Source organism: Scomber scombrus, chromosome 3 (assembly GCF_963691925.1).
Source record: "Scomber scombrus chromosome 3, fScoSco1.1, whole genome shotgun sequence".
NCBI classification, from domain to species: domain Eukaryota; kingdom Metazoa; phylum Chordata; class Actinopteri; order Scombriformes; family Scombridae; genus Scomber; species Scomber scombrus.
Genome location: NC_084972.1, coordinates 26850879 through 26878785, shown reverse-complemented (window position 1 = coordinate 26878785; position 27907 = coordinate 26850879). Strand labels below are relative to the sequence as shown.

Genomic DNA, 27907 nt, shown 5'->3' with positions numbered 1-27907 from the left:
CAGCAGCTAATGGAGAGCTTATGCTTTGCCAGACATTCATGCATGGAAGTGGCGGCAGTAGTTGAGTGTGTGGTTGTCTGTCTGTCACTTTGACTAAATCTTTTTGCTTATGTGTGGTCCTGTACGTGTAAAAAGTGCAGTATGAGGAGCATAAACCTATACTGTGTGCTCACACACTGACTACCAATGCAGGAATCCAACAATTATCACGCTTAAATATGGGAAGAACATGTTACAAAGGAAAGCGGAATACGAATATTACTGCAAAAATGCTTGTCAATTAGCTGTGGTGTCATTTTATGTGATTTCTGGCATCTGAGGAATAAAAATCAGACAGTTTCTCATGTGGGCACAGACATAAAACTGCATGTTGCAAATTTTCATCAGCAGCAATAAATAGAAAAAAAGGGATTGCTTTCTTCTGGGATATTCTACAGTGTGTGTTATGATAAGGCCATATATGTATAGGCTATGTATTAAAAGGTAGACATGATGAAATTGGCTTTCGTCTCCCCTCATCGCTTCCATTGACTGGGGCTGCCTAAAAACTTGGTATTTCACCCGGATGGGTGTGGTTTTGCAGGATGTAGTAATGCACGCTTCGGTGAGCTCCGTGGCCATCTCAGCCCGTCTTCTGAGTGCATGTTCATGAATTTTCCACGATTGAGGATGTGTTACGTTAGTTTTGTACAAATAATGAAGGTTACTATGTACTTCATTTTCTTTTTGTTTTGTCTCTCTCATATGAATGAAATGCAGCAGCATGAGAGAGACATGCATATGCTTACACACACATGAAGTGAAATCTTCATACATGCAGGGTGTTAAATATAGGGGGTCTTGAGAGGGGGAGGGGGATCAGACAAACTACACTGAATAATACATGTATTCAATATGAGATAGGTCATTTGTAGAGAGGCAGGCTACTGTATCATATGTGAACAGTTATTCATGCAGACCTATGTCATATATGAATGTATGGGCTACATAATATTCTTTTAAAGTATTCCTATAATTTGGATATATGGTCTCACATTAGTGTGCATGGAAATACTTCTTGTGTGTGCCTTATAAGCCCATATGCATATGTATCATCCTACACAACACAAGTTCTAAAATGAGCTGATGTAAACTCAAGAATGATGCCAAAAATGTTGTTAAAACAGGAGAGAGATGAGATGGGTGCAACATTAATTTTCTCTCTAAAAATCTTCTAACCTTTTGTGCCGTGACTATTTACCGCTTCATCTTTTTTGCTGTTAGGTATTTTAACATTTTAACACTGTGGTTTCTCTGGTTTAGGTGGCCCAGGTCCCTGTGGAGGCCTGCGAGCAGTACGGCACGTGTGCAGAATGTCTGAGTTCTGGTGACCCCCACTGTGGCTGGTGTGTCCTGTATAACATGTAAGTCTGCTTTTTCTTCTCCTGCTCACACACACACATTGAATCACAAGAGATAAGAACATCATTACTGTTTACCAGACAGCGAGTAGAAAGCTATAAATAAGGCTGAGCACATGGTCATATGATTTGTCCAGTTAAACATAAAATAATTATTGTGCTCCAAGGAGTTCAGCATTATCAACAGCTGGTGGGGCAAACAGAAAAGCAGGAAGCGGTTGTTGGGACAGTGTGATCCCTCTTAAATAGCGCTATTTAGGACAGCAGAAGCTGCATGCCCACCAGATTTTAATTTTTTTGTCAGGCGAGAGGACGACTAGTGTTAATGGAGGAGGGAGGGATTAGCCTGGCAATCGCAGCGGGTCTACCAACTGCACCTCTGCATACCAGGGGAACATTTTGGAAATGGTGGAGCAAGCTTATCTCCTCCATCTTAATTATCTGACCCCCAGGTTAGCTTGCATAATACCTCGATATGGAGCAAAGGGGATTCAGGGGATTAAAACCCTGTGTTTCTTAACCATCCTGCTGTGTTTGAAGCAGACCTCAGCGTGGGATTTACCCCTGTCTCATCTTATGACGTCTGCATTTCAGCAAGCAAAATCTTGATGATGATCAGCATTATTTAAATTGAAGCTCTCCATGTTATCAAATCACAAGTGAAGTGAAGTGATTACCTAAATTACCTAATTAAACAGTTGTTTCCCCCTTTTTCCTGAGTGCTGACTTTCTCTGCGAGTTCCATTACGCAGTTTATTTAAATTAATGCCTTACACTTATCAGTGAATAGATGCTGCTTTCCCCCCAAGTAACTAAAAGTGAATCATGATCCTCAGACAACAGAATGAAGGTACTTTATTTTTCTGTCTATGAAATCCAGATTGGGGTCTTTTTTCTCTTCGCCTTCTCTCTGAATGACTCTCACAGAGTGTCATGAAGGATCTCTTTTAGGATCTCACTCTCCCACCCCTGGCACAGTGCACCAAAGCACCTATTTGAAAGCGTGTGTGTGTGTGTGTGTGTAGTGTGTGTGTGTGTGTGTGCATGTAAAAAAGCCTGAAGGAAAATGGAACGAATGGCTCAATCAGACAAAACACAGTGAATAAAAGAGGTAAAATAAAAGGCAATGAAAGACAGCCTGAGAAGAATGGTGTCCTTTTTTTTTCTTTTTTCGGAGGCACTTCAACTGATGAGTGGTCGGAAGGTGACCATCTATACTCTTGTGGTTCTGGTCTGCCTCAAGGAGACGAGCCAGCAACAGCTGTCACCGCGTTCCGCCTTTATATTTTGTTGTAATTACAGCAGAGGCCTCTGTGCTCTTTGAGCTCGCTCAGGAGGTGCCACCCCCTCAGCAGCATCTGAGAGTGTATTAAGTACTGTCTCCCCTCGGTGTGCGCATTACACATTTAAAAAGATAGAGATGATGGTGCACGGCCAAAATACTCTCAGAGTTTGCTATTATGATTCATCTGACTCTTTTTAATGCAGTGCTTATGTTTAAGTACAGCCAGCCTGTTACTTACTGAGCCTGCAACTCCTGTAATGCCTCTTTCAAAGAAACAGCTGTACAACCATATTAAAACCAGTCCAAACAACAAATCACCATTTCTAAAACTGGGCAAATTTTTTAAAAGTTTAAATAACTCCTTTCTTCCTATGAATGTACTTTTCCTTTGTACTTTCCTCTTACAAGATTGCTCTAGGGTCACTATGGTGCCAACCCTTTCACTTCTTACTTTTAATTGCCTGTTGGGATGGTTTTGAAGCTTATTCTACTATTGTACTCAGGTTAATTTGCTCTGCAGAAATGTATAATAAAAATGTAAAAGGAATGACCAGTCAAGCATCTGAATGGCAGCCATATGCAGAAGACAACCACTTCCATATTCATTCTATTCATGCACCATTCTATATTATTGCAAAGAAAATGTATTAGTATTGCTTTGAATTGATATCACAGGAATATTTCTGACCTGATTTCACGATATGATGGAGGGAGAAGTTATTGATGACGACAGATATCACCTTAACTTTGACTCTGACAGTATTTATTCCTGTATTTCTGCAAGTTGTGCAAACATTAATATCACTGTCAGAGTTTGTGGGATCCATCAGTAAACTCGCTGCACTATCTGACACATTTTTAATCACGGGTTTCTCTTGCTCCACAGGTGCTCGAGGAGGGATCGGTGTCAGAGGGCGGATGAGACCTTCCGTTTTGCTACTGACATTGACCGCTGCGTGAAGGTTATCGCTCACCCGGACAGCATTGCTGTATCAGCACATAGTGTCCCTGTGAGTCTGCTTATCATACCACCAATCACTGTGCTGTCACTCCACTCACAATGCTGATGTTTATGAGCAATCACCCTGAGTAGCCTTGTATAGCCACATGTACAGTAAGTACAAGCCTGGGAGAGAAGATTAGTTTGGCAAGAAATGAAGTGAGAGGATAGTGATTCTCCCTGTAGGGCATCCACTATATTTATATTGGTTTAAACACATGTTCTGTGGGATTGGAGACAAATGTGAAAAAAAATAGGTGGGAGTTGTTTTTGTAGCAGTGAGCAACCCTGTCTGCATCTCTGATGCATCTGCCAAAAGGTTGATTACATTTCCTAAAAGCTTAATTCAGCTGTTTTTGTCCAGAAGCAAGAGCACAGAAGAGTGAATCACAGCAGGAGATGAGGATCATTATGTCAAAGAAACGGCTCAACATTTTTGGAAACACAATGAAGAAATGAGAAAATCGATATTACTCTCATATCAATCTGTTAAATATGAAACTGGAGCCAGAAGATGGTGTGTGGTCTTTATGTATGTTAGATTGAAAACAGATGGAAACAAGAGGAAAAAGCTAGCCTGGCTCTGTCAACAGATGATGCTTACCAGCATCTCTAAAGCTCACTAATTAACACATTATATATTTTTTTGTTTCATAAAAATTTGTACCAAAACAACAGCTGTCAACTTGAAGTTTTATTAGGTTTTGTGTGCTGGATTATTTCTTGGCTAGGCATGCTGTCTTTTTAGGGTCAGTTTTGTTCTTTTTACACTTCTGTTTTTGTGCGGATTACCCTAACGAGATATAACGTATTAATTAATGAGCTTTAGAGGTGCAGATTTTATCACATTTGGACAGAGCCAGGCTAGCTGTTTCTAGTCTTAATGGTAAGCTAAACTAATCTCCCAGCTGTAGCTTCATATTCAACTGACAAATATGAAAGTGGTATCAATCTTATCTCATTTAATTTACAGCAAGACAAGCATATTTCCCGAAAAACGAAACTATATCTTATCTCAGTGACAAAAAACATACAGTAAAATGTGAATCTTTAATGTTTTGTTGTACCAAGTCAATTTCCAGTTTGATTCATGAAATTATTTTCCTCTGCTTTCTTTTCTTAGCTGCTGCTAGAGGTGAATAATGTTCCAGACCTTTCTGCTGGAATCACCTGTTCATTTGGCCAGCAGGCTGAAGTGGAGGGTCACGTCAACGGGAACAGGGTCATGTGTCTGTCCCCGGCAGGGAAGGAGGTCCCTCGGATACCAGAGGGACAAGGTGAGCTCCAATTCAAAACAAACAAATCAAAGATAAAGTAAAATAGTACAGTCGTTTTTTTCCACAGCTTGGATGCAATCATTACAAATGCTGCCAATGTCACGAACCTCCCAAATATCAATATTCCAGACACCAACAAAATTAGTCCTCTTCCAGACTGACCGCCTTGCATTTTTTATTTACCTAAAGAGTTTGATAAGCACCAAGACGCTGTAGAATTCCCTCTGCGCATATACTGTAATCCCTCAATTGAAGTTTTTAACTGAAGGTTTTCACAAGACAACAGCAATGTGCTCTTGCAGAAACACAAAGGCCAGGTGGCTCTTTACAGTAGTGAGATAAAAGTATTAACATTTTGTTTCTCATTTTGACCTCTTCTTTTCGCTCATTGTTTTCGTTTTTTCACCTATCCTTTCTCTCTCTCTCACCTCGTTTTCATGCTGCTGTCCAAATCTTTTCACTCTTTTTGCTGTCTTTCACCCCCTCCTCTTCCCTCTCTCTCTCTTTCTCTCCCTCTCAGATTGGGCTGGTGTAGAGCTTCATCTGAACTCAAAGGAGACGGGTCAAATAGTTGCCAGCACGGAGGTGAAGTTCTACAACTGCAGCACACATCAAACGTGAGTCCAGCTGCTGCTGCCACCAACCCTCCCCTCTTCCCCCCGCAGTTGATTTGTTCAATAGATAGTGGAGCACAACTTAATTTAGGACAATGATGTAAGGATGCTCACAACCCCACTTAAGATCGGGCTGTTAGATAACCTCTGAGTTCAATTTATCTGTCAGGTTTCATTTAAATCAACATGAGGCATTTGCCATGGCCTGTCTGTTTCAACTTTACTTAAACTGGCAGTTTGTGGGCTCATTGCCTACAGAAATAAATACAACTGAACTACTTTTTTCTTGTTATTATACAACGTTTCAATTAAATACTATCCATGAAATTTTTGGTGCTCTTTTTATGCTCTACCCCCTACGTATCCACACCTGGAAGCTAACCAATAAACCCACACTGTTCATGATGGAGCAGCTTCACTAGTTTTGCTGGGTGTGTTTCGCTGTAGGCCAGCAGTCCCTGAAGGACCCATAAATAGATAAGCATTTGACTCGAAGACCATTTTTTAACTCAGTTTTGTCCTTCTGGGCCCCGTCAGAGAATTGTGTTTGTTGTTAGATATGAGATTTTTTAGCCTTGCTCTGGTGCCTTGAGGGTAGATAAAAAAAATTTAAATTAAAGGGGGCTTTATTTAAATGCTCATCTGTTTTACCCTGCCAATATAAGCTTCCTGACTGGGCAGGGGAGATTATGAATGATTTGACTTTGAGCCAATATGCTAATGTCAACTGCATTTACCGAAATAGCAAACTTTGACAAGAGTGGGTCTGTCTGAATAACAATTACAAACACTGCGACAAAGGTGGATTCTCATTAGGATGAATGCCAATTAGCAGCATTTGTCAGCTTTAAATGAGGTCTCACACTCAGCACTTCATGAGTCTTCTCAGCAACATAAGACAATTAATAAAGCTGCAAGGAGGACACATTTTGAAGTAATTACTTTGAAATCCTTTATTGTGGAAGTTTTACTTTTTTGTCTACTTGCTGTGAGTGGTACAGTAACAGTTGAGATGAGAAAAGTAGTCATTCCTTCCTTTTTGAAGTTTTACTGCAGTTTGAGTTTTAAATGCACATTTCTCTAACCTTCAACTGTGCTGTAAATTATACTGAGCCATGACAACACAAAAGCTGGACTCAGGAATAAGGTCAGTACAGGTGGGTGCATTTGATTGATGTAGTATTCATAGTTAAACACAGGAAATTAGCCCACAGTGGATACACATACCATCTATTCAAAATGCTCTTTGACAGCAACATGAATGCCCCAATATAAGCATCTCATCAAATTGGTCCCACACCAATACGGTGTCTATTAGCTGGGGAGTGACCTTGTGACCTTGATTAATATTTCAGACCAACCAGCACCTCCACCTCCATCTCCCTCACCACCTCAGCATCACAACAACCTCCGTAAATAATTATCCAGTGTTTGCAGCACCCCGCTAGTCCAGTTCTATTAATACCCCACTTCCAAAAAATGTGTCCCTCTCTCTCTCTCGCTCTCTCTCTGACACAGAAGCACACGTTTTGATGTCCATACTGGCCCTAGGCAACTAATTAACATCAACATTTAATGGTGCTACATTACATTTATTGGCATTTGTAGCATGCTACAAGCTGCAGCAGTGTAGAGCTGATAGTGTTTTTTTTCATGGTTTCATCTTATTTCATGACCAAATTCAGGAGAGCAGACTTCGAGGATCTGTTTTCTGCACACTCCACTTCACACTGCACAGCCTACAGTTAGCCCCCTAGGAAAATAGGACAGGTCCATTTTTCTGCTCTCCAATTGTTCTGTAGTTCTGAAGTTGTATCATCATCACCTCCCCATGTTTGCTGACCAATATGTGATTAAATGCAGTCCAACAGGGTTGTTTCAGTCTGACTTTAATACACAACTGACCGCTGGCTGTGTCAACTGAATCTTAGCCAAAGATGTTGCACAATTCTGCCCATCAAATATTCAGTTGTCACTTTCATCACAGATTTTGCATATAATCCGGAGTTGGACGAGTGACTTTAAAAATGTGCTATATTCCTCACGGCTACTTCATCAAAAGTTTGAGACATAATGAAAGGGACTGCAGAGATCTCTGAATTATGAAATGAAAAAATCTAGGTTGTTGAAATGTGTAGATGACAGCCATGGCACTATATGGCCTTGTTATCTTTTTATATAACACTGCGACAAGTGTTTAAGAGTGCTTTAAGTGACAGTGACACTTGGAATTGCCTAGACTTGATGCTCAAGGTCATTTATTGTCATCTGCAAGAAAAAATGCTACCATTCATACTGTGTGCATAGAAACTGGGGACAACTGATATTTCCATGAAACAGACTGACAAGATAAATTCAGCAGAAAGCTATAATCCTTTATCAGTCACCCATTTTCAATCCTCTTTACCCAGGAGAGAAAGATGTAGAAAATAAAAAGGGATCTGCTCTGCATTCAGTATACAGAAAGCCTATTTCAAAAAAGTACAGGCTTAAATGTACAGTCTGTAATAATGTGTTCATTTTGTCCTATAGATGTCTGTCCTGTGTGAACAGTACTTTTCGCTGCCACTGGTGTAAATATCGCAACCTGTGCACCCACGACCCGAGCAGCTGTTCTTTCCAGGAGGGACGAGTCAACGCCTCAGAGGTACATACACATTAACACAGAGACATCGCAGAGTTACATCAGCTGATCGAGTGTAGCGTTCAAGAGCACCAGTTATCAGTTGCTATGTGACACCTTCGCTTTAAAAAGGCACAATTCCCTGACACAGAGACCCACTGTAAAAAAAATAATACAAATGCAAGTACAGAACTTGCTTTCACTCCCACATTGACTGAAAGGCCAGACTAACTTTGTTATGAATATCTCATTAATGCTTTCTATGCTGTAAAATGTGTGCTGACATTAGTCATGTTTTAAACGTTGCACTGAAACAGGCCTATATCCAAAACAATGCAGATTTTCCAGCTGTGACTAAAACTGTAGAGTATTTGAATATAACCTGACAGTTACAGTATCAAATATGATAGAAAAAATAAGAATTGAGTTAATTAAGAAGCATAAAAATATGCTACCAAGAGAAAATAACCATCATAATAATATAATTAAAAATAAATGAGAGTACCAGAGATTGAATAAATAATTACACTGACAAACAGTACAGAAAAGCGTGGTCCTAAAGGATCTAATGTGCAGTATAATATTTAAAAACAGAACATAGTCTCACTGTAGTGTCAAGTATAATGTAGCATGTAAATGCAAATTATACTCGGATTAGCAATCTATTTGCCCCTTTAATCCCTGTGCTACATTAGTCCTTCATGTTTATATAACACATTAAAATATATTAATACAGATTAAAACATACAGCTAGATAGGCAGATACAGACAGTATGTACAGGCTATGCGTTATTACTCTCCAGGGGGGAAACAAGTAATGTAAATACTACTTGTGTTGTGCATGGAGAATACAAAGACCAAACAGGATGGACAACAGGGAGAGATGCATGTATCCTCACTGAACAGTACAATAATTGTTTCTGTATGTGCATGCTTGTTTTTGTTTTCATAGGACTGCCCTCAGCTCCTTCACTCTGGGGAAATTCTCATTCCGGCCGGCGAGGTCCGACCCATCACCCTAAGGGCCCGAAACCTTCCTCAGCCGCAGTCAGGCCAGCGGGGCTACGAGTGTGTGGTGCACGTGCAGGGTGTCAGCCACCGTGTCACGGCGCTGCGCTTCAACAGCACCAGTGTGCAGTGCCAGAACAGCTCGGTATGACCTCAAACACTCCCAGTGGGAGTCTCACAGCTGTCAAATGAGGCAGACAGCTTGGATGCTGTGTAGGAAAGGTACATAGGGTACATCACTGAATACCGCCTGAGGTGTTGAGCATACTGAGGAAAAAGTAGAGGAAAGGGAAAGTGAGAGTGATGAGGAAAAGTGCAAACCATGTGAGAGAGAGGAGGAGAGTGACAAAGTCAAAAAATTGCTGTAAATGGAAACCTATAGGGGGCTACATTAAAATGATTATGCCAACTTGAAAAAAAACGTTTTCCACATATGAATGTGTCATGTGTAAAAACTTTAATGAAAATGTAATAATCCAATTTGAATTTTCATATACTTGTATATTTGTTCGAATATGCTCAAAATGTACCCCCAAAATATTGATATTAAAAAAATGAAAGGTATGAAGGCTATTTAAGTCAACCATGCATTGCTGTCCGAAATAATCCTTAGCAAATGTAATCATAATCATAACTAAACTTAACAAAAACTACTATTATAACTACTGATTCTAGTATTAGTTTGCACTGCAGTTCTGCATGTGGTTTGTCCTAGTTGTGTTGCCGTACCCCAGAACCTTACGTGTTGTAAATGGTTTACACTCCACAGTTGACTCAGATCATGGAGTGACAAGAACTTGTAAATGTTAAAGGCATACTATGCAGAATTTTCCTAAAAACAATGTAAAACAATCCTTCAATCATCACTTATGACCCACCTGAAGTGTGTGGCGGTCTATTTACCTACAGAGACTCTGTCCTCTGTCTGTATTTTCTTATTATTTTGCTGTGTTTGGGGCGTTTATGGGTGTCAACCTTTGGGAAGTGGGTGTGCAGCACCCAGCAAATAACAGCGCTAAGGGTGTGAGTGTAGGACACTATAAAAACGTAATGACATAGACAAGAGGAAGCAACGAAAATGGCAGACACAGCGCTGATGTTCTGCTTGTTCAACAGTTACGACAGCAAGCAGTCGTAGCCGATTCGAGTAAAGTATTAAAGTCTGTTCCAATCTGTCTGCTGTGAACTTGCTGCACACTGCTGTCCGCTGTGTGTGTGTGTGTAGCTCAGCCCTCTCTCGTGCATACAGACTGAGAGCAGAGGAGAAAAGACGCTGAGCTGGGGAGGAGGGGTCAACTTTGAATGCTGTGTTAACAAATCACAACTGACAAATCCTGCATAGTGTATCTTTAATGATCCAAGTCACTGAGGAAAGAAATGATGTCCTAACTGAAGACACACCTCGATGAGAAGACTTACAGACTACATTTCTATTTTGTCACCAAAAGAGCGTGGTGACATGTAAATGTACACATTGATTATATTACTTTTTAATTTTAAAATTTGACTTGAAATGCAAATTAGATTACTATATTTAATTTTAATTTTCACTCAATATAACACATACCTATGTGGGAAATGATGCTGGTTGTGGAATTACATTTTCATTTTCAAGTTTACATTATCATTTTAATATAGTCCCCTAGGCAATATAGCCACTACAGGCTTCCACAGCTGTAAGGATAAAGTGAAAATGGAAACCAGGTAAATATATTCAGCATGACTCCAATCTGACCTTTTCTTGTAAACTGGATGTTGTAAGACTAACATCTGGTTGCTCAGAGTGTAAATGTGTTGCTCCCAACAGTAAGTCGTAGGTCTGGGATGAATAAAAGGAGATTTCTTTCGGGTTTTGTTGCACAATGCAAATCACAGGCCAAATTTCAATGCAAAGCATACCTTGCTACTCTGTGACAATGAATGAAAAGGCCATTTTCTTCAGATGTGGATGATCGGCCACCCCTTCCAGGGTTTGCGTCCCTACATGTCAAAGAGGAGAGGAGCAGACAAGCATGGCAGAAATGACAGATGGTTAAAAGCCTTGTCTCTCTGCTACCCTTTCATCCTCTCATTTCCCCCCACTCTGTGTTTCTCTGTATTTATTTATTTTTTACTCTATCCTCCGTCTCTCTTTGACTTTCTCTCTTCTTGTATCAACTTTCCGCACACTCCCTCACTCTCTGTTTCTGCTTTACAGTACATGTACGAGGGTGTGAAGATCAGTGACCTGGCAGTGGACCTCTCCATCGTATGGAACGGCAATTTCATCATCGACAATCCCGAGAAGATTAAAGGTGCCTCTGCCATCCATCACTGCCAAGCCAGAGAAGTGTAAAGCACTCAATCCACAGGGGATAGATGGGTCATAGAGAGCACTTCAAGGCTCTCAAAAGAGAAAGTTCACAATAGCAGGGAGTGTTATCAAAAAGCAGCCAATCACTCGTACGCCAGAGGGGTGAAGGGTGAATCTTCATATTTGCTCTGTTTGATTCTCACAGCTGGTCTTAGTTTCCTTTCCATCATCATGTAAAAATAGGTGTTTGTCAATTGCCATTGTAGAATTTCAATTAAATATATGCATGTAGCCAAGGATATAGTCGGTAATGGCCGTGCATTTTAACATCATGACATCATTTTTAGTCATTTTTTAAGTTACTTAATATTGGCATAAATATACGCTACTTACAGGAGAAAGGATGTAAGAGACAGACTTCAAAGAAAGGTTTATTGGATTACTTGTGCATGTTTTTGCCTAATACTTGGAAGACGGAATTTATACAAACATGTGTTTTTTAATGAATCTTACTAAGTTCACAATGTTGACTGTCGGCATTGTTGAAGTCAGTTATTTTTAGAGATAATTGTAAGTGGTATGTGAAATAACTCGACTAAATATTATCTGTGTTATCCTACAGTGCACCTCTACAAATGCAGCGCCCAGCGAGACAGCTGTGGCATGTGTCTGCGTGCAGAGAGGAAGTTCCAGTGTGGCTGGTGTAGCGGTGAAGGCCGATGCACCATGAAGCAGCACTGTCCTCCCATATCCCCCTACGCCAGCCGCTGGCTGGACCTCTCTGCCAGGAATGTCAAGTGTACCAACCCACGCATTACTGAGGTTTGTTTTTTATTTGGGTTGTTGCCCAGACAGTCAGTCAAGCCACCAAAATTAAAAGTATAGTGACTTTGAATTATACAAACACAATGTATAACCTTCTTCAGGAAAGTTAAGTAGTTAGGAATGCAGTTTCATTTTAAATAAACAGTTTCTTGGGTAGGGAGTCAAGACTGAGGAATATTTCCCAGTCTTGGCCATCGTGCCAGTTACAACAGAGCTGCAAGGACTGAATTTCTTTTTTTTAGAAGCTTGGATTTCTTAAACTTTTACTACTACTACATTCCATTCTTTTCTGTAAAACATTTCATTATATCAGAGCAATAAAAGTTTTAAGACTTGAATGGGGCAATGCAGAGATATCAGTGTCAGGAATAGGAATTAATGTAATAAATGTAATTAATTCAGAGACCATGAAGCTGGAAATGTCAGATGCATTTAGAAATGTCCTGTATGCAGTATAAAGTGTTTTATTAACAATAACGAGCCAAGATCATTGACTAGGGTGCACGGCATGCCTGAATGGCAGCAGCTTGTAACAGTGGCCGAGACTACTCACTCTGTTCTGGCTGCCAACGGAGAAAATAGAGAGTGTGCTTAACAATATCATGTAAAAGTGATGTCTGATTGGTGGACTTCAGTTTAGGATTGTTGGGTAGTGTAGTGCTTTATCAGAAACGTGGAAACAAAGACTTTAAATAAAGTCCAAACTGTACTGTTATATGACTTTTAGAGGACCGTATACAATGTTTTTGTTGTTATACAAACATTATATAATGCATTATGACTAAAAATCAATGACTCATTTGGGAATTATGATCATTTTTAGGCTCCAAGGATAGCAACTTTACTCCAGACTGGAATATCTCAACAAGTATTAGATAGGTTGCCATGATATTTTGTGACATTTGCGGTGCCTAGACGATGAATCCTAATGACTTTGGTGATCCCTTGAATTGTTTTTCTCTTCTCTTTGAGTGAAATGTCTCAACAAATATTGGATGGATTGTCCCAGAATTCAAAACAGTTAATTTCTTCTGGGAAAAATTGTACTAACCAAATTTTCATTTATCACTGTCATAATATAAACAATTGTAGTTGTACAATACTTTTATTTATAACTAAATACCTGCAAAATGAATGGCATTCCCATCAGCCTTAGCTGCACTTTGCATGTATGTGCTAATTAACAAATGCTACATGATAACACAACTAAGTGATACAGTAAATATTATACCTGATAAACATCAGCATGTTAGCTTTGTCATTGTGTGCATTAGCATGTTGATGTTGATGCATTTAACACACAGCACTGCTGTGTCTGAGTACATCCTCGCAGAGCCACCAGCATGGCCGTAGACTAGAAACACTGATAATCTGTTCATTTTTCTTTACTGGAAGATATAGAGGCTGAAAGTATGAGGATACAGTTTGCCTGCATACCATGTTGGATACACTGGGTAGTCTGTAAATATCACCTACAAACACTAATTTTATCTATGGCTGCCTTTCCAACCTTCCAACTATCTGTTTACCTGAGACGATCCCACATTTTATTCTATGCTGGCTGAATACCTTAAGTGCTTGACAGCTAAACGAATTCAGCCTGTTTAGAGAGTGGTGATGGATCTTTTATGTCACAAACTCCTGTTCATTCTCTTGAATAAGGCACAGTGGGTCAGGCACAGAGATGCAAGGCTCTCCCACTTCAAAGAGCTGCAAGCCTTTGATGTCCCTGTCACATTATTAGTGTTTCTGAAGGAGCTGCAGCAGAATGAATCAACCACCGAGTGCTGCTCGGCAGTGGAGGGAGTGTTGCTTTGGCATTGCTCCTGTTCTGCTCTGCAGGTCCAAAGGTTTCCTGCTGTGGTGGTTAACTTTACACTGGAAAGGATTGTGAATAGGTTTTGCTTTGTTATTCACTGCATTATTCATTTAAGTTTGTTTTGAATTATAGCGTATTTCAGTGCTTTTTGAATAAACCCAGTCAGTATGCTTTATGCATTTCACACAGACTCATGATACATTTACTTAATGTTTGCTTTCTGAGATTAAAGACGGAGAAAGCCCTAAGAGAGTGTGAGGATTCTCAGTTATCCAGGTCATGGTACAGTATTTCTAGCAATACTAAAAACAACTGGACCTGCTTTAAGATGCTCAAAGAAAATCAGAAGAATCAAAAATCCAGTTGTCTTTGACTAAGCATTTCTAGGCAGACGGTGCAAAGGTTTTAGATGTGGTTTGACCAATAAACATTTCATAGGGCTGTATTTTTGTACTGCAGCAACCAACAGTTGATATTTTGTGACAACACTTATCTCTAACCAGGACTTGTCAGGAATTAGTGTTTCGACATAACTGTATTCCTCTGGAGCTGGAAAGATTTTGCATGACCGTATAAACAGTTTAAACCACATGACTCTCCTCGACTGAGACTGATTACATGGTTTGGAGTTAAATTCTCTTTATGGCGCATTACTCTCCAAAATGGGAAACTCCGGGTGCACAACTGCATTTGATTTAGAAATGTATTTACAATCAACTACTAAAGAATTAAATCTAAATCCAAAGCAAGACAATGCATTAAAAAATAAACTTGCATTGCAGGTTTTTGCCATGTTCAGTGTGTAGTTAATGTATGAAGGTGTAGTCAGAGGGGAACACCAGGTGATATCTGGTATATATGGTTCAATTTTTCCTTATCCTACTAAGACTTCCTTATTCTTATGTAGGTGAGCCCAGTTGCTGGACCTCTGGAGGGGGGCACGCTGGTCACTATCCAGGGCCTGAACCTGGGTCTGTTATTCTCTGAGCTGGAGGGCAACGTGAAGGTGGCGGGAGTGCAGTGCACCCCACAGGAGGATGGATACATCACTGCAGAACAGTAAGAGAGACGACTCCCCTCTCCTGCCTAGAAACGCATGGATCCATACTGTACTGTACAGACACATACTGTAGAGATGCAAACACACACGCTCGCGCAATAAAATAAACACATGCCATCTCTCTTTCTCCCTCACACTATTTCCCTCACATACACAAGCACAGTCTGTGAATAAGAGGGAGCCCAGTGATGTCTCATCAGGTTGTAGGATTGTGTGGGGGGCTTTGCATTGCTCTGGTGCAGTCAGAGCCAAAGGAAGAGACAGTCTTTGTGTCGTTGTCGTTATGAGGCTGTCGGCACAGATGTAATTGAAATGCGCTGCATGTCGCTGACTGGAGGGACAATCTGTTAGCCATGTGTTTCTCTCACAGCCATGTAATGCGATTGGGCTCAGGCTGCAGGGACTTTATTTATATCCTTGTAAAAAAAAAGGAAAAAAAAGAAAAAAGAAAAAGAACATACCAGCAGAAAATTGGAAAACTCTCGTGATGTATGAATGGAAGAGCTGAGCAGGGACGATTCTTTGGGTGCTCTTTTTGTATTGGGGAACACAGGTTTTGTTGCAGAGAGCAGTGCATTCAGCAGGGCCATTCATTTGGCACACAGTGCTTTAAAACATGGCATTACAGCTGTTACAACCATTAATTTCAGCATGGGGTCAGTTGCTATAATGACTTATTCATGGAGCACTTTATCTTATTGACCTGACAGGCAATACTGATTTATTGAAGAAACCCGCATGTTGTCATGGCAACCAGAGGTAATGGTGGGTGGCAATCGTGCTGGAGATGGGGAGGGGTGTAGTTTATCATTTGAGTTATATTGCTGTTATAGGTTTCCCATTAGGAAGAAAGATGGCCCTCTATATTGACCCACAACTTCTATGAAAGTCTGCCTCAATCAAACTGGCCAGCAGAGGCCATCTTCTCTCAGTGCAATTCATATCAAATGTGATACAGAGCAGTGACATTTCTGTGTGTGTGCGTGCCTGGCTTGTGTTATTATTCGTATGCATGATGATCTGTTTTTGTGTGCTCACATTCATCAAGGATGAAAACCTGTCATCTTTCGGCAAAAACTGCCATTTTGAATCCGAAAGTGTTCATTTAAGTGATTTGTGTAAATCAGATGGGTTTTTGACATTTGGGGGGTTGGGTCTGTGTCTGTGAGACATCAGGATATCAATGATTAACTATACGCAAACTGACTGGCAACAAAAATAGCACTCATTCATTGTCTATGGGAAGTGCACACATTAAGACAGGCAAAGAGCAAAGAGCAAAGAGCTGTGTGTAGCGGCTGTGTGACTGGCGGGGCATGGCGAACACAAGTTTATACAAATTGTAAAATTTGTCCCAATCTGTCATTGCACCACCAGCTTGGCCCACCACGTCAAGTATCCCAGCATACTTTGTGCAGCTAATTAGTCACTTCCCATAGACAATGAATGAGTGCGGACTTTGTCGCCAGTCATTTTGTGTACAACGGGGCAGCACTGTGATAGTAAGGCTGGGGACCGGAGCACAGAGTATGTAGTAGTAAAGCAGTAGTATAGCAGTGAATGTAGCAGTGCAGACAGTTTAGGCTATTTATCAGTCAATAAATGCTACATCTACTTAAGAGCCAAGCCAAATGCCCGTGTATTGCATGCCATCTGCTAATTAAAATGAAGGATGTTAGCCATGAAGTTCGCGACAATGGTTAGCCTAACCGCTTGATGGAGCCAAAACTGTGTTGCAGCTAAAATGCTTTCCAGTAGAATCAAGGTGTAACCTGAGCAGACTCACTTAAGGTGGACTGATCTTTAAAGCAGATCAGCTATTCTCATTGTAGTGACAATCTCAGTCGCTCCTAAACAGAGAACGGAGAAATGCCCAGCTGCTGAGGCTCTCCTGAATTTTGCTCAGCGTCTCTTTTTTGTGTTTGTGAAAAAGTTTTAAAATATGGGAATGTTTCTGTAAATTTTGGGGTGATTATCTTATCATATTTTGGACACGAGAGAACAAATTGCATTTCAATCTACCTAATGATAGCCATAATGTTAACACAGTCTCTGGGTTTATATTTTGTATCGACAGGATTGTGTGCGAGATGGCTGCTGCTCCAACAGGAAGCGCACCAGGTCCAGTTAAGCTGTGTGTTGGTGAATGCAGACCAGAACTACGCGCTCAGTCCTCCCAGCTCTATTCCTTTGTGGTAATTTCAGCACTGAAACACATTTTATTTTCTCCATTTGTAGTGAAACAAGAATCGAGTGTTTGCAGTGAAATAGGGTCAACATGTGATTGAAGGTCACACATACTAACTTGATTCATTCAAGCTGCTGCAATTTTCAACTGAAGAGCAAGAAGGACAGATAGACTCGAATAAAAGGCTTGAAGAATTTTTTTTTGTGCAACAAAGATTGTGCATATGAAAGTTTAAAACCCAATTAAGAAGGTTTTTGTAATGGTTTGATCATTTTGTGCATCATTTTTATTTTATGGCTACTAAAAAGAAGGTCGTGCTGCACTCGAAAGCTTTTTTCTTTGCTTTTGAGGATGTGCTGTATAATTACTATTTTTAAAATCCTTTTTGATAAGTTATTCTTTGTCAAACTATGTATTTTCTCTTCAAAGAAGTAAACTCCATTTTTGGAGTTTACTTTTTTGTTTGTTTATTCAGCAAAGGCCGGTTTAACAGGGATTTTCAGAATCAGATAAATAACAAGACATACTATATTCTGTGTTTGACCGATGTTAGATGAAACATTAATTCATTTACGTTCACGACAGACCCCCTTGATGCTGGCACTGACCCCTGGTAGAGGACCTGAGTCTGGAGGCACCAAGGTCACCGTTGTCGGAGATAACCTGGGCGCTGGCAGCACTGTTAATGTGTACTTTGGTAATCAGACCTGTGAGCTGTACAGGTGAGTCAGATGATAATCATCTTTGCCTCAAATTCCTTAAGACTCCAGATTCATAAGTGAGACTGCCACCTGTGTTCAATGAAACAGAGTAGGATATCACTCTATTTAAAGAAGCACACTTTAAATACAATTAAATGTCTGTAAAATTAAATGAAAAGTCTTAATAATGACTTACGGGGAGGTGATGTAATCCACAGTGGTAGGTATTGTTCTCTGTGTATTTATAGATATCTATTTAAAGTTCAAAATGCCTCACATGTTATGAGTCAGGAGGGTGAGGCGAGCAAGCCATTAGCTAGAGCACCCTCTAATTACAGTGTTCCATCCCTAATGTGTCTGTAAAGAGGAAGAGATGGGACAGACTATAATGAATCCTCTACCCTCATGGTAATGTGCATGGCTCATAACTGTGTGAAGCCAGGGATTTAGCGCTGTAGCAGCAACTGGGCAGAGTCACAATCAAAGGGATGAATAAATCCCTCTTTTGGTGCTCCCACTAGGAGGACCATGTCAGAGATTGTATGCTTCTCTGCTCCGTCGGTGACTGGAGCAGGACCAGTGCAAGTCAGCCTGAGTGTCGACCGGGCCAAGGTTCCTGGTAGTCTGGCCTTTGAGTACATAGATGACCCCACAGTCCAGCGCATTGAACCGCTGTGGAGCATCACCAGGTAACGCTGAACAGTACAGTACTGCACACACACATACAGACACCAGCCAGATGTACAACACAAAGTCCAAAGACATACAAGCCTGGGCCCCATTTCACAACAAGGATTTGCAAGCACTGCTTACTGGCAAATTGCAAATATTAGCAGTGTTACATTTCACAAATGATTGTCACTTGCAAATTACAGATAAATGTGTGAGTCCCACATGGCTCTGAGATGCTCATACATGAGTCGTAAGTATGTTGTTTTTTTAAATTAGAGAAAAAAGATCAAATTTATGCCACATGAAGTGAAATGCATGGCCATAGGTTGATTGGAGACTCAAAATAAGTCTGAATGGGAGCTATTTCCATGATGTATAGCAAACAACTGCCTCTTTTCATTGTGTTTTCTCAAACGATGACGCACAAGTATTGTAGTATGCTTTCCAATAAAAATGTAATATGATAAAAAAAATCTGTCTGAATGTGGCCGTCTGCCTAGTGTATCACAGTGCCTGCCAATCTGTGAGTTAGCCAGCAAAGTCAGGGTTACAGTGAGAATGAGAAAATAACTGAGGTGTTGTGGTTGTCGGCAATAACAAAGGTTATTAAATGACAAAATCTAATCTGTAATCACAACAAGGTGACTAATATATGGAAATGAAAATCTGTGCTCATAGAAGTGCTTTTATTCATGCTGCATTTTTATTTCTAATGCTCATCACAGATTTTACATGCATAAGTGTGATGCTGCTAAAATTACAGTGAAGGAGAATTTGCCGCATAAACATTTCTATCACACTTGAAAGGTGTGTTACCTGTATTCCCCTAAATAAAAGATGGCACTTAATTTGGGTTTCGGGTGGGATTACCCAGCACTACGTCCCTGCAGATTAGACTTCAGAGAAACTCCCTGGCCCTCAGCCTAGTGACAGGAGGAGCTTTGTGGAGCTGCAATCAAGAGCCCTCATCACGAATGTGCAGTCCCACTATGTGGCCCTACAAGCTTAGGTAGCCTTTGAAGTATGAGAAGAGAAGGATTGGCACTCTGTCAGGCTGACTAGACTGGCCAGTTTTTTTTCTTCCCTTTTACACCATTTTTCGCTTGTTCTCTCTCGTATTTTATCCCCCTCTTTGTCTCTCCCTCTCTACTTCCCAATTCCATACTCATACTGTGTTTTAAACTCAAAATGCAGCGAAGGTTACGCAAAGATTAGAGAGTGTTGTTTATTTTAATCACATCTAGTGCAGATATGTAAACAAGCAGCACCTGTATTCATGCTATGCCAGCATCACAGTCGTGGATGAATATAAAATAGCAGCCAGCTGGTTCGCCGTTTGATCTGGCTCTTCTGCCCAATAACAAAGAGTGAGCTGCCTTGCCAGCTATACCTCCTCAAACCTGCATTAATGCAGTTTCTCTGAAAAATGTTGGGTTTGGAAGTTAAAAAGATTGATCTTTCTGAAATTGTCATTCTAATTAAATCATGCTGAAAAGTCAGTTTGGACTACCTGGAGCTAGGGCGGTGTGCTTGCGTATGTATGTTTGACCAATAATTCTTGTTACTAAAGCAAAAAAAAACATGTTCCTTTCTTCCAAACAGCGGACACACCACCCTGACAGTGACTGGGACCAACCTGGATGTAGTTCAGGAGCCGCGTGTCAGAGTCAAATATGCTGGCCATGAATCTGTCAATGTGAGTATGACAACTGCAAATATACTGCACTCAACCTTTATTGACGTTGCTTACTCAAGCTGATAGAAAATGGCACCGTAAAGTTGTTCTTTATTGATGGTTTGCTTGCATGTAACAAGGTAGATTTAGTGCTGTGGTTCATTTACTTCTTTTGGCCATTGCATACTGATCTATACCGAGTCATTTTTAAAGATGTAGCCTAAAGTTTATACACAATGTTTTTTAATGTCATGATAGGGTTACAGATTAGTTTAGTTTTGAGTGCTAAATATCATATCACTTAGGGACTTGCCAAAGTGTGAACAAAGTCAGAAAACATGCGGTCTAGCCACCAAGCAGCCTGCAGGACGGATAGCAAATTAACTACCAGTGGCTTGACCTACATCAGCACAACCTAATGGGGCAATAGTTTGTGAAATGTCATTGTTGTTGCGGTTGTAATAAGGAAGCCATACATAAACAAAAGGGTTCGAAAGAGGTTGCATATAGAATGGTTCATTCCAAAATGACATTTTAAAAACTGACATGGAAGTACAATTCACTTTCGGCAGGTGATTTATGGTGCTGATTCTGCTTGCCTGAGCTCCTCAGGCAGGTTGCTTCAAATTGATTGATTGTTCCAAAGTGTTGGGGCCCTGATGGCAAATCACCTTTAGCCCCAAATTTTCCACTTTGGACCAGTCAGGGATATTGCCTAAGGATCTAAGACTGCACACTGACTGACGGAGGAGCATCAAAACTTGTAGAGGGAACTTTTAGTTAGAGTTTGAAATACATCAATATAATCTTAAAATCTTAACAGATATCAAATGAAGGCATTTTAAAGAGCATATTAAACGTTTAACAGATGACAGAAATAGTGATATGATTGTTCGTACCAGTTACAGATTTTTAATACAGTTTTATTCATGCCAAATTGAGGAGGGAAAATAAGATACATATGATGATATGATAGTGTAGATCAATAAACTATCTCAGTTTGGGAAATTGTTGGGAATTGTATGGGAAAAACCAAGGAGTGCAAAGTTAAAATATGTCTCGAAAATCACTAACAACTTTAAACTAGTAAACACTTCATCATTTTTCATTTAACAGCAGAGAACATACACTGTATATCACAGAGGCTTTCCTTACAAAGGGCAAGGCCATTTATGTCTCTAAGTTTCAGCGGTTATATCTGTATTGTTGACATAGAAATGGAAAGAAAGGCTGTATGTAAATATCAAAGCACAGGTGGAGGCATGTACAAGAAAAACAAGATAAAGCAAACTGACAATCTAAGAACTTTAAATGTGTGTTGAGGAGGGATTTTCTTTTCCAGTAGACACTGTTTTGTGTGAGAGGTACGCCCTAAGCCAATTAAATGGTGTGTTAATGATGCCTGCCCAGAATTTGAGACAGTCAATTAAAACTGCATGTTCTACAGTGTCACTGGCAGCGCTGAGCTCTAAAGGGATTAAAGCTGCACTTTGACCTGAATCAGCTGCTAAAAGAGGGTCATTGGCAAATTTAATGAGGGCAGTCACTTTATCCACATATCTCCAAAACATAACTCAAATTGCTAAAAAAAATGTTTTGAATTACAAAAGCAGTTAATTGACTTGAAACAACTTTGAAACCTTAGATAAAAACACAGGCTTAGAAACCGGCCTGGAGCTGGCTGAATTTAAGGGATTTGTGTGATTTTGAGGAGGAGATTGAAGAACTTCAGAGAGCTATTGAATATTGATAAATTACCAAAACACAACAGCAGCAATGACGACCTCTTTTAGGAATTTGGTATTCATCGAGGGAGTGACAGCTTATGTGAAAAGCTTTATATGACACACAGTTTCTATTAGATATGCACGAAAAATGGGTTCAAAACAGATAAACATATTGCCTTTCAACATATGATCCAGCTGTGGAGTGATTTTATGTACGTTCACAGATAAGTATATAATCATACTACTGAATATTACATCAGTTCAGAAAATTCTTAAAGATCCTCATTCACACATGTATTAAGATGCACACAAATAATCTTGCTTAGAACAATAATGTGTGTCTAATATGTTTATTCCATTAAAAAAAAAGTATAATTACATGTATAAAATCCTTAAAATGGCATCAACTCCATCTCCCTCATCAAAAATCTATAAATACATCTCTTAACTGCTGGACATAAGTTGTCTTCTGCCTCACCGAAAAGTCCCAATCTCTGACTTTGCACTAGAGGCTTGAAGTTTCTACATCACACTTGTATAAGTAGAATATCGGACCAAGATTAACTTCCAAACTAGTTGCGATGTTACAAATCCTTCTCTTTGGTCTATTCCTTAAAAATCGGAATTTAAATGAGTACATAGAAGATTTCCACTTTCAGCAGAAGAATGTGAAAAAAGCCTGCTAGTGTCAAGCTACTACATATATCATTCTGCACAGTAAAGCTCAGACATTCAACTGTAGAAACGAGAAGAAAAACATTTTCTTACTGGAGGTGGACTTTAAATAACCTCAAGATTCAGCAAAGTTGGTTTATACATTCATAACAAGTGCAAGGGACCCTTATTGTTAGGTGAAGTGGAGCAGTTGGACCCAAATACAGGAGACTGCAGGCAGAGCAAGGCTGAAGTCTTTTTTTAGGCTTGTGCAAGCAAAAAAAAACAAGACTGATCAGAGCAAAACAGAACACAGAAAAAAGTCTGTGCAAAGTGAACAAAGGTTCCAACAAATCGGAGCTGAATACCAGGACTTAAAAACAAACTGAGCTAATGAAACAACAAGGAACAGGTGGCAAGACATAAGGGCGGGCTGGGAGCTGATTGGCTGCGAAAGACACAAGGCGCAAGGCAGGGGCTAACGAGACTGATGCAGGGCAGGTGTGGAGGGAACAGCAGGCTGGGAAAACAGGAAAAAACACCAAAGGCAATAGCTGCTCTGGGATGAGGACACATCAAAAACAGAACTTCATCCATGAGCCAAATAAAAGCCCACAATATAACCATGCACAACCCTCTTATTATAGACAAACCACCATTCATTAAACTGTCCTGGAACTGCACAAATAATAAAGAGCACGAGTCACACTGAGCAAACAACGAGAGACAAACTTCAGCACTACATCGCCAACCCAGGAACCTTTTCCAAACTCTAGAAATATAAATTGCTGTTGACAAACAAGAACCAATAAAAGTGTTAAGGCTGCATGCAACTTAAATTGGACTAAATGACAACTGCAGCTCTCAAAACACAACTACTGTCAGACTTTACTTGAGCACATAGTTCCAAGGAGAGTCAATGTAGAAAGCAACAGTTTCTCAAGTGGTCTTTAAATATAATCTGCAACTTCTTTTCTTGTCCTTCTTACTCAGTCCAGACAGGCAGAAAAGCCTGGGGGCAATCTGGCAGACTGGTGGAGGGACACAAAACCAGACTGCAACAAAACCATAACACTTATTATTAAAGACTATTTAAACTGTTATAGATTTTTAAATCTTAAATTGTTTTAAATGTTTTAAGTTATGAGGTAACAGACGGATATAAGGCATAAAATATTAACTTGTGAATTTCAGGTACTTATTTTAATTGATATTTTATAATCAACCTTTATTGTGTCTATGTATTTCAATAAATTTCATAACAAACATAACTATGAAATATGGTTTGCTTCAATTAAATATGCATACAATGTTTTAGTATGTAGAGTACATTATCTGAAATGTCTCATGTCTCACATTAGTTCTGCTTGTGTGGACTGTATTTACTGTGACTTCTGTAACACGGACGCCTGATTTGATTTCTTTCCAGGTGTGCAAAGTGCTGAACACGACCACCATCAGCTGCTTCGCCCCCTCTCTGAAGGCAGAGTTCACGGCAGACCAGGAGACGATCAAACATGTGGACGAGTTTGGCTTCGTCTTCAACAACGTCCAAGCTCTGCTCACTTACAACAACACAAGCTTTGTCTACTACCCCAACCCTTACCTGGAGCCCCTCAGCCTATCAGGGGTTCTGGAGCAGAAACCTGGTGCTCCAATCATCCTCAAAGTAAGTTAGAGGAGATCTGACCTGCTATTTCTATTATGGTTTCATTTTTTATTGAACTGCAATAGAAGGAGAGGATTTCCCAAGGCAATAACTATCTGACATTAAAAATGACACTGATAATCACCTGATTTCCCTTCAATGGTCGATATGGTTGAAATCTGATCCCATATGATGTGTATTTTTTTGCAAAATATGACTTTATGGTTCACAGTGTAGAGTAGACTATAAAGACTGGATGCCAATATTCTCCAAGATGGTTGATTACTCTAATCACACTAATGGCTGAATATGATATATTCACCATAAGTCATCATAATCATTTATTGAGTTCAAAATGCTGCACATATGATCTTCAATAAATACAAAAAAAGACTAATGCTTTACAGGTCAAATTGCACTACTGTATCAATAAAATGTCCTAAATATTATTTGGTAAAACTTGAAATTACCAGGCATTTGTATAAAATTAAGGGACCTGTAAAACAAGGCGTTGTGGTGTTACAAAACAAAGGCTTTGTGGAAGCAAATTAAAAGCAAATTTGCCAATGGCGTAAAAACCCACAGTGCTGCCAAAGAACAAGAGGTGAACATTAGTACTTTGTATTTTTGCCAGGTCACTTGGCATTACACGCGAGTATGCAGTAGTAGAGGTTATTGCACAGTAGATAAAGTCTGGAATCATTTGTCATCTGACTGCTTACACCAGACCATTTCTTATAAAGATGCTCATCTGAAGCATTTGCATACTTATGTGATGAATCAATGATGTCAAATGAATAGTTCAGTCTTTGTTCTGTGCACTGTACACTGTGGGATCTACTGATGTTTTCTGCTTTTTGTTCCTCTGTCGATATTGCAGGGACGTAACCTGGTGCCGTCTGCAGCTGGTGGAGCCAGGCTGAATTACACTGTGCTGATTGGAGATACACCCTGTTCACTCACTGTGTCTGACACACAGTTACTCTGTGAACCACCAAACCTCACCGGGCAGCACAAAGTCCTGGTCAGTCTAATAGTGATTCTGTCTGTCCGGCAGGTTTCTGTCTCTTAATGCATGTGGTTGCCTGTCTGCCAGGATGTGGGTCACCGTCTTTGGGTCAGTGCTTGTCTGTACGTCACTGTGTTTGTGGGTCACTGGCACGCTTTAGTCTTTGTCTTTCTGTCATTGTCTGTCACTCATGGTCTGGTAGATTCCCAATTACAGCACATCGCCCTCCAGAATTATTGACAGTCACGTTTGCAAATAATGAACAGAAAGCTGTAAAAACAAAACAAAGCTTTTGAGTCTGACACTTAAAACATTTTTTTCAAGGACATTTATAGAGAATAAATGGTCCATAACTTGATGTTTTGTTTTGTTTTTTGAATTCATGGCCAACCTTTTGATGAAAGATTATTTTTCATTTGTTTTGTGTAATTATTTCAGCTTAGTGAGCATTTCCAGCACTGTTTTGAAACACAGAGCTTACAACTGTATGGTTATTTATTCTGACTTTATCCAGGTCCAAGTAGGAGGACTTCACATCTCTCCAGGAGAAGTTCACATCCGGTCTGACAGCTTGCTCACCCTTCCTGCCATCTTCAGCATCACAGCTGGTGGAGGGCTGCTACTCATCATCGTCATCATAGTCCTGCTTGCCTACAGACGAAAATCACATGAGAATGACCTCACTCTGAAGCGCCTGCAGATGCAGATGGACAATCTGGAGTCTCGGGTGGCTCTGGAGTGCAAGGAAGGTGAGTGAGACTGACTGATTTAGGAGATGAAACTATCATAGATCCTGTAGAGCTCAAATCACACCCCAAAAGAACATCTAATCCGTAGTCGTATTATAACTTTATCCTTTGAGAACTGATGTTATGACAGATGTTTTTAACACTTATGCAGCACATATTTATTGTCTCGAGTCTGAATGATTTATGGGACTAGCTGAAGGTAATTTATGATAGAAAAGTATGGGATTGTTCTTTTAGAGCTGTAAAAGTTTAGTTAAATTTTTTACACTAGAGGGAACATTTTGAATTGTAATATGGTCACAAAATTTGTCACAACAACCTTACTCTTTGTCCATCTAAAAAGTCAAACTTATAATTAACATACCTGACATTAAATACACTGTAAGATACATTATGAACTGTACATTCTAACAAACAGGAGGATCCTCAAATGAAACTGCAAATTTTCAATTGGACTACAGAGAAAGGATAGTAAAATGCTTTTTTAAAGGTTGCTATGATAAACTGCTAAAATGTTTGACATGATAAGATGTTTGGTAAAATATTTGATAAACCTCTTTTGTCTTCTGCAGCCTTTGCAGAACTGCAGACAGACATCAACGAGTTAACGAGTGATCTGGACAGAGCTGGCATCCCCTACCTGGATTACCGCACTTACTCCATGAGGGTTCTCTTCCCTGGCATCGATGATCACCCTGTGCTGCGAGAGCTGGAGGTGAGGAATCTGAAGCAGGGCTGCTCAATACTTGAATCCACTTTCAACCACTTTTCTGACGTCTTGACCTTAAGGCTCCGGTATACTCCAAAGTAAATTGATTTTGGCTTGTTGGCAAGAGCTGTCAAAGTGCTGTCGAACAAAGAAGCGTGAGCAAATGCCAGCGTACTCACTGCAGTTTGAGGTGTTTGTTTAATGGTGTCCTAGCCAGCTGGAGGAGCTTGTGAGTGGAATTGTTTGGTGTTTGCAGTCTCAGCATGCACCTACTTTATTTTGAGGAAAACTTTTCTTAGTCTCTGCCAAGTTATCTTGACCTTTTACACTCTAAACATAAGTGCTCGGAAATTAAATTTTCGGGCTATTATAAAGCTGTTTTCTATGTACTTTCAAATGACCTTTTTTCACAATCCTGTGCGTCTAGATCTGGACTTCATCTGGCCTCAAACTCAAGAGTCTGGTTTTAAAATGGACTATTCTGGGATCTTTTTTTAAAATAATTGTTCTGATCTCAGGGGTTTAATTCTTAAGCACTCTATAACTTTTTTTTATAAAAACCTGATGACAAATCATTTGGCCATTTCATTATTTTTGGAACAATTTATAATGAACAAGCCATTATTATGATCACAATGATTTTAAAAGTTCTCTGTTTTGATGAGTCTCTCTGATTGCACTTAAAACTTTCACCTTTTTCATCAAAGTAATAAGTCCTTCAGCTTTTGCAGGAATTAAGATACGTTTTTGTATATTCTCAGACTGAATCAGATAAATATAGCAACTATAAAGTGAAAGGGTTACTTGCACATGAGGGTAAGTCACTGCCACTAGGCCATGCCTGTAGCCACACCAGTGGTTCTGTTTTGCACACATGTATTGAAATGGTTGTTAGTTTCGAAGCATTATTGCAAATGGTGCATTTTTTGGATCAGCAATTTTATATAAGAATGTTTGTGTATTTTTCTTTT

The 27907-nt window shown here is 39.8% G+C and overlaps 1 protein-coding gene across 1 annotated transcript in view; it reads left to right on the top strand.

Moving 5' to 3' along the window:
* Positions 1 to 27907, top strand: part of LOC134003834 (plexin-A2-like) — a 61756-nt gene that overhangs the window by 21747 nt on the left and 12102 nt on the right. The window contains exons 4-20 of the mRNA XM_062443189.1: positions 1303 to 1403; positions 3572 to 3695; positions 4809 to 4962; positions 5483 to 5579; positions 8109 to 8223; positions 9152 to 9352; positions 11405 to 11501; positions 12123 to 12322; positions 15052 to 15203; positions 17282 to 17399; positions 17978 to 18114; positions 18615 to 18782; positions 20368 to 20461; positions 24251 to 24490; positions 25350 to 25493; positions 25993 to 26227; positions 26800 to 26942. Coding sequence (XP_062299173.1) covers positions 1303 to 1403; positions 3572 to 3695; positions 4809 to 4962; positions 5483 to 5579; positions 8109 to 8223; positions 9152 to 9352; positions 11405 to 11501; positions 12123 to 12322; positions 15052 to 15203; positions 17282 to 17399; positions 17978 to 18114; positions 18615 to 18782; positions 20368 to 20461; positions 24251 to 24490; positions 25350 to 25493; positions 25993 to 26227; positions 26800 to 26942 — 2520 coding nt within the window. The remainder of the gene's footprint in view (positions 1 to 1302; positions 1404 to 3571; positions 3696 to 4808; positions 4963 to 5482; positions 5580 to 8108; positions 8224 to 9151; positions 9353 to 11404; positions 11502 to 12122; positions 12323 to 15051; positions 15204 to 17281; positions 17400 to 17977; positions 18115 to 18614; positions 18783 to 20367; positions 20462 to 24250; positions 24491 to 25349; positions 25494 to 25992; positions 26228 to 26799; positions 26943 to 27907) is intronic.